The sequence below is a fragment of the Octodon degus genome, unplaced genomic scaffold (assembly GCF_000260255.1).
Source record: "Octodon degus isolate 3935 unplaced genomic scaffold, OctDeg1.0 scaffold00019, whole genome shotgun sequence".
Taxonomy (NCBI): domain Eukaryota; kingdom Metazoa; phylum Chordata; class Mammalia; order Rodentia; family Octodontidae; genus Octodon; species Octodon degus.
Window position 1 is genome coordinate 8,255,620 of NW_004524595.1, and position 7,815 is coordinate 8,263,434.

Genomic DNA, 7,815 nt, shown 5'->3' on the forward strand with positions numbered 1-7,815 from the left:
GGCAGGGCTGGCTGGCATGTGGTGCTGGGGGATTGAACCGCAGTCCCTGTGCTTTGCTAAGCTTGTTCTAAGTAGGTGCTTTAGACCACTGTGCCATCTCACCAGCCCTTAATTTATTCCTGTGAGTGCTGTACAGTAATTATTTGATGAATGTTCAGTGAGTAGGTGAAAGCCTTAGGGTTGTGCTGTATAAGGTTGATAAAGTTCTATATTTTGTGGCATTTGGATATTAAATACTGGCATGAAATGGACAGTTATGAGTCATATTTACATAATTTGTCTTCCCCATGTGTTTTAGGGGGGCCAAACATGTGGGCTATTACCTCTGAAGAACGTAGTAAGCACGACAAACAATTTGATCACCTCAAGCCTTCAGGAGGTTACATAACAGGTCTGTGCATATAATTTGTTATATCTTACTCTAAATCATCTTTCTTTTCATAAATCTTAAAATTAACTTTGGTTTAACTATCAAATTTATATTAAGTGATAGAATTTGTATCAAATTGAATTAAAGTAAAAACTGTACTATCTTATTTTTCCTCAGACTATCGTAAGTTTGTTGTTTTGGGTTTGGCATATATGGAAGATCTTTGCTTCAATATTAAATGATAGTTAAGAATTTGATTGTGTTGTTCATGTCCTATCTTCTATCTAGAAGTTTTCCTTTGATATTTTTGTGTCAGATTCATTTCCTGGGAAATAGTTTAGATCCCCCACCCCCCATCTGTTTCATGGCCTAGCTGTCTGTCTTAGGGTTGGGCCAGGGATTGATTGTCGATGCTATCCTGTTTTGCACAAAGACTACCAGATCCAGAAAGGAACTAATTTAAGTATGCCTTTCAAAGTTTTTTGTAGAAAGGAAATGTTATCTCTGTGCTAAAGACTCTTAGTGCTTTGTATGTAATAATCATCCTGATAATAACTATACTACTCAAAAAAGTAAAAGCAGAAATTCCTTTTGACGCCTCTCCTAGGTATTTTCCTAGAAGAATTAAAAATCATCAATTTATAGGGATACATGTACACCTATGTTTAGAATGGCACCATTTATAAAGCTAGATCTTGGAAATAATATGTGTGTCAGTCAGCAGGTGAATAGATAAGGAAAATGTGGAATACTGTGCTGCCCTTAAGTAGATAAACTTGCAGCATTCCTAGATAAATGGATGCAACTTGAGAACCTAGTCAAGTGAAATAAGTCAAACATACAAGTTCAAATATTTCAGGGTTTCTCTTACAAGAAAATCTTTAGAGAGATAGAGAATGAGAACAAAATAGAAGAGATAAAAAGGAAGTAAAGAGTTCAAATACTTGGCCCAAGTTACATATTCTGTTGTTTTAAAATAATTAAATATATATGCTAATTTGATTCATTTTAACAATAATTTATCTTAGTTTGTTGAAAAGAAAGATTGAATTATTGGGCTGGGGAGATAGCTCAGTGGAATAAGTGCTTGCCTAGCAAATGCAAGGTCCTGAGTTCGATCCTTGGTACCACCAAAAAAAAAAAAAAGAAAAACTGTATTATGTATTTTTTTTTTTTTTTTGTGAGAATCATTTTGGGTTTTGTCTTGTACTGAGTAACTATTGTGAAGATAACAATACACAGTGTAAGGACCAGCCAGATAGCTCAGCGGACTAAAGCTCTTCTTCTGGCAGAGGCACAGCGGCCAGGGTTCAATCCCCCTTGTGCCGTGCTGGCCCTGCCCCTGGGCATGCTGAGACAGTGATTGAGCCTGGGCGTGGTGGTGCGTGCCTGTAATCCCAGCACTTGTGAGGCTGAAACAGGAGGATCACTACGAGTCTGATCTATGTAGTAAGACTCTGTACACCCTATAGACCCCGTCCTAAATTCATTAAAAAAACAAAACCCACAGTGTAATAACTGTTGTTATTCTTTTGTTTTATTTTTTCATAAAATAAAAAGATACAGATTTTCAGTTATAAATGAGCTCGGGGGAGCTAATGTACAGTAGAATGACTGTAGTTCATGTAGTGACTGTATTATAAGTTTGAAATATGCTAGTAGGGTAAATCTTAAATGTTCTCGTCACACACAAAAAAGATTAACTATGTGAGATGAAAAAACCTACACCACTTATTAAATTTATACTGCATGCCTGGTGCTATTCTAAAAGCATTATCTCATTTTACCTTTATAAAAGCCCTGAGAGGCTGATAGTCTTGGCTAGATTTCCAGATAGTAAAACTGAGACTTTAGGGTGATTATGGAACTTGCCTAAGATTATAAAGATGATTAGTATTGATTTGGGTTTTGAAATCTTTAAGTCTGACTTTGGAATCTATTCAGTATGATATAATTTGATGGACCTGTTATCAAGATTTTGTTCATGGACAGAAGACTTGAACAGGCAGGAGACTTAAGTTTCCTGAGTGAGAGAACAAAGACTTTATTAAACAACTAGGGCACATTTCTGTCACCTTACTTTGTTCCCTGGCTTATGCAGAGTGCTCAGAAAGATGCTACACATGATATAGCTGTGTTATAAGAGAGGAACTGGGCTTGGGAAATCTTCCATTTTTTAGTAAGAAGTAAAGCAAATTTGTTCTTTGTCCCAGTAGGAAATATTATCTACCCCATTGTTCACTTACAAACCTGATTCTGAGAAATTACCAGGCAGAGAGAAATTAGGGTTCTGCATTCTTGGCCTACACAGTAGGACACATATGAATGTGAGGAAAACCCATGGAAGATTGTCTGTTCTAAGTCTTGGTACTGCTTATACAGACTTCTTTTAGGCAGTTACATGTATGTTTTGTGTGGGTGGTGGTGGGGCCTAAATCCAAGGGCTCGCAAATGCTAGGCAAGTACTATACTGCTGAACTACATTCCCAGTCCTATGTGTATTATTACATAGGAATATTAGCAAGTGATTGTGGAAAAATATTGTGAAATAATATAATCTTTTGCCACTTGGTTAAAACATGATTCAGTTGTAAGTCGTATTCTAAAACAGCTAAGCCTTATAAGAGGAATATAGGGGGGCCGGGGAGATGGCTCAGTGGAATAAGCGCTTCCCTGGCAAGCGCAAGGGCCTGAGTTCAATCCCCGGTTCCACCAAAATAAATAAATAAATAAAAATAAAATAAGGGATATAAATAATTTCATGTGTATTTCTACTTCATTTATTCTTTACTGATTATAATTATAATAAAACAACATATGCCCATTATTACAATTATTATTCAAGGTATTGGAGTACTTTCATTTACTAATGTACTGCTTGGTTTTTGTTTTTATTACTTTCAGGTGATCAAGCACGTACTTTTTTCTTACAATCAGGTCTGCCAGCTCCTGTTTTAGCTGAAATATGGTAAAATATTTTCTTCATAAATGTACTTAAATTTCTGATGGACTGTTTTTTAAAATAATAGTGTCAAGAAAAATTATTTTTATTTGTACTCTTATTAATATTATTTCTTCAGCTTTTAGGAAAATACATTTCATCTAGCAAATGATTGAAAATAACTGGAGTTCTGGAGGACAAATTTCTATTTTCATTAGAATTTCTAAGGAAAATATATATATTATTGAGAAATATTTCTTTATAATTTGGCAGCATCTCAATCTTTTTTTTTTTTTTGTAATGTTAGAGTGGTTTCATTTTGTCATTTATAAATGCCACACTAGCACTCCATTCTCCTGCTTCTACAGCTATTCACTACAATATTTGGGGTTGTGTTTTCTTAATGTATTTTCAATAAATAGCTGCCTCTACCCCATCTTTCTTTCCTTATGGAATAATATTCCTATGTCTGAAAGAATTCTAAGCATATAGCATGCATTCAGTGAGTACTTGAATAAATCAATAACTTAAATTTAGAATTGTAATATTCTAGAATAATTTCTCCCTCCTTGATAAATTCATTACAGATATTTCTATAGACAGTGTTTCATTTTGCCTTGGCCAAAACTTCCTAATGTACTGCTTTTATCTTTTTGTTATTCATACTTATGAACATCTGCATGCTTATGTTATTCTTTTTGTTTCCTCAACCTCAGCAATAATGTTGGTTTCTCCATCTCACCGCCTCATGCTCTTTTTAGGGCCTTGTCAGACCTGAATAAGGATGGGAAGATGGATCAGCAAGAGTTCTCCATAGCTATGAAACTCATCAAACTAAAGCTTCAAGGCCAACAGTTGCCTGTGGTTCTCCCTCCCATTATGAAACAACCCCCTATGTTCTCTCCATTAATTTCTGCTCGTTTTGGTGTGTACTTACTAATTTATTTTGTTTTTGTTTTTGTTTTTGTTTTGTTTTGGGTTTTTTGGAACTGGGGATTGAACTCAGGCCCTTGCACTTGCCAGGCAAGCGCCTGTTCCACTGAGCTATCTCCCCAGCCCCCTGTACTTATTAATTTAATAAGATATACTTCATATTTCATCTTGATTCTTATAATACCTGGGGACCAGAAAAGCCTTTGTTAACATAAAACAATGGTCCCCAAGCTCAGATGAGAATTATTAAGTTCCACATAATTTTTTAAATTAAATTTTATTGTTTGAATGGTAGTACAGGACACCATGAAGTTATTATATCTTAAGGTTTTTCCTAAGAAAGATAATCCCTATAGTCTTATTTCCTTCAAATCACACATGAATTAAAGGATAATATAAATAATATAAAAGATGTGACATGGGAACATATGACTTAGGTGCTAAGATATATATGGAAGAATTATTAAGTTCTCTGTTGTAGCTAGGGTATCCATGTGCTCCAGCTAAAGTTTTTCTGGACTAGTTCTAGTTTATATCTTTTGTCCTGGCATCTGGTCCAGCCAGTATCACCTTTCAAAACTCCTAGGTTGGTGATAAATTAGACTCCACCCACATGATCCTAAATATTTTTATTAATTAGTTTCCTCTGCGATCTCTTGGAAGTGGAAAGTAGGAGAGTGGTTATCAGAAACTGGAGAGGAGGGAAATAGGGCAGTGGGCAGTGTGTACAAAAGTACAGAGGAAAAGTAATTAACAGTGTTGTGTTACATATTTGAAAATAACTAGAAAAGAGGACTCTGAATGTTTTTAGGACAAAGAAATGAGAAATGCTTGAGGATATGCCAGATACTTCATGCTTATGTACAATTGTGTGACACTTAACCAATTAAAACAAAAAAATGAACAACTTTAAACATAATTGAAATTGATTAGGAGTTAATTCAAAGTTATATGTAAATAGAAATTTCTTTAGCTTAAAAGCTAAATTAACCAGCTAAATTTATAGCCAAAAGTCATAGACTTACCAGAGTCAAACTTTGGGTATGTTTTCTAAATAATTTCAGCTAGTCAGTTATTAATTGTATGTAAGAAGCACACATTTTGAATAGAACATTTAACTAGACATCTCTATTTGTGAGGAGGATCTTCCTTCACTGTGGATGTTAGATCTTAAGATTTTAGATGTAAGACCTTAATTCTTTCACTATTGCACTGAGTTCTACAAATAGGTCCTAGTATGTGAGCATATTTATATGCTATACTTTATGTTGTGCATTTAGTGTACAAACATCACTTTGCTCTTTTTAAAGAATCACCCTTGAATTCTTAAGTACTTTACTTACAAGAAGAATAAAATACGTGCCATGCTTTCCTGCAAATAATGCACATGCATAAATGCATTCCTGAGGTGTCTACTAGTTAGAACTTTTTTTTTGTTTATTTGGGGAGTATGTAGTAATTTAGCACCACTGTATTTGTCTTCCTTACACACAAAAACCATGTGATCAGGTAAAACATTCTTTGAGGATATAAATGTTTAATTGGAAATGCCTGTTTAGGTTTAGTCACAGTGAAAGAAGAGAGAAAAGAATCTTTAACTGATTACTAGACACTTCCTTAGTTCACACAAGTCAGAATATTAATGATAAATGCAGTAATTAACCTCCCTTATCTCTTCTATTAAGCTGTTTTAGTGAGCTTTAAAGAACAAGTTGCTTGTGGTGTTTCTATAAACATAGGGACTGCTCATTATACTTTTATAAACTTGCTTTTTGGCATATGTCTTATAGTTGATTTACTAGCATTAGATAATATGTTTTCTTTTATCTTTAGGGATGGGAAGCATGCCCAATCTGTCCATTCCTCAGTCATTGCCTCCAGTTGCCCCTATAAACGCACCCTTGTCCTCTGCAACTTCAGGGACCAGTCTTCCTCCCTTAATAATGCAAGCTCCCCTAGTGCCTTCTGTTAGTACATCGTCATTACCAAATGGAACCGCCAGTCTCATCCAGCCTTTGTCCATTCCTTACTCTTCTTCAAGTAAGTATCTAATAGGTCAGTATTCGTGGGAAGAAAAAAACTGTTATATTTTGTTCAAAGAGATACAGATTTCCTTCTTTGTGAGACTTTGTTTTTTTTCTTTTTTGTAGCATTGCCTCATACATCATCTTACAGTCTGATGATGGGAGGATTTGGTGGTGCTAGTATACAGAAGGCCCAGTCTTTGATTGATTTAGGATCTAGTAGGTATGAATACTTGACATTTACTTTTTATGCTTTCAACTAGGAGTCATTATTTAATAAGCTCTGAGATTTATCTACTCTTTACTTTCTAATGGCCAAATATAAATACTTAAGGTAAGCTGGGTGTGGTGGTGCATGCCTATAAATTCCAGCACTTGGGAAGCTGAGGCAGGAGGATCACTATGAGTTTGAGGCCAGCTTGGGCTACATAGTGAGTTAAAGGCTAGCATGGCCTACATAGCAAGACCCTGTCTCAAAAACTTCCAAAAAACCATACTTAAGGTAAATTATCTACTCATATCTTACATTAATTATTAAATATCTGTGATAGTTTTTTTTTTTTTTTTTGGAACCAAGGATTGAACTCAGGCCCTTGCACTTGCCAGGCAAGCACTTTTTCTACTGAGCCATCTCCTCGGCCCTCTAATAGTTTATTTTTTAAAAAACATTATATAAACTTAAAAAAATTTTTTAGCCAGACATGATGGCATACACCTGTAATTCCAGCTTTCAAGAGGCTGAGGCAGGAGGATCACTACAAGTTCAAGACCAGCCCGGTCTACAAAGTGAGGTCAAGGCTGGCCCGAGCTGCATATAGTAAGACGCTGTCTCAAAAAAACAAATAAAAAATTTGCTTAGTTAACTTTTAGTCCCAAATAATGTACTTCTACTTTTTAAAAGTATATATTTCTAAGAGCTGGTGAGAATGTTCAGCAGACTAAGCACCTGCTTAGGCAAGCTCAGGGACTGGGGTTCAATCCCCAGTAGCACATGCTGCACCAGCCCCGCCCCTGCGACACTGAGCAAACCACCGAGTCCGGGCATGATGGTGCAGCCTATAATCCCAGTGCTGAAGACGCTGAAAACAGGAGGATCACTATGAGTCCCACCTACATAGTGAGACCCTGTACCAAATAAAATTTTTTTAAAGTATGTATTTCTCAAAATGTTTCATAATCATTGTACCGTGCTAATTTCTTTCCTGTATAAATTCTTCTGATTGGATACCTTAAATTTTAGAAAACCCTATAGCATCTTTTATCATCTCTCATATAAATAACTGTTATGTCTTCAAAGGAGTGTACAAAATTGCTTTTGACTCAGAGGTACAGCATTCATGTCATAGTTTAAACACTACTGATTTATTTATTTATTTTTAATATCACTGACCCATAGTTTATCTAAATATCACTGACCCATGGATTATCTATCTAAAAGACAGTATGATCGCCTAAGGTGGTTGGGATATTTGTAAAGGCCCTAGCACTATATGAAGCCTAGGTTCTTGATACATGGCAATCCCATGGACATCTATGTTTCATATGGT

General features: G+C 35.4%; 1 protein-coding gene across 1 annotated transcript in view; it reads left to right on the forward strand.

The window, feature by feature from the left end:
• Itsn2 (intersectin 2) overlaps nt 1–7,815 on the forward strand; it is a 167,042-nt gene that overhangs the window by 60,433 nt on the left and 98,794 nt on the right. The window contains exons 4-8 of the mRNA XM_012513845.2: nt 299–391; nt 3,275–3,338; nt 4,073–4,236; nt 6,078–6,284; nt 6,395–6,491. Of these exons, the coding sequence (XP_012369299.2) occupies nt 299–391; nt 3,275–3,338; nt 4,073–4,236; nt 6,078–6,284; nt 6,395–6,491 (625 nt within the window). The remainder of the gene's footprint in view (nt 1–298; nt 392–3,274; nt 3,339–4,072; nt 4,237–6,077; nt 6,285–6,394; nt 6,492–7,815) is intronic.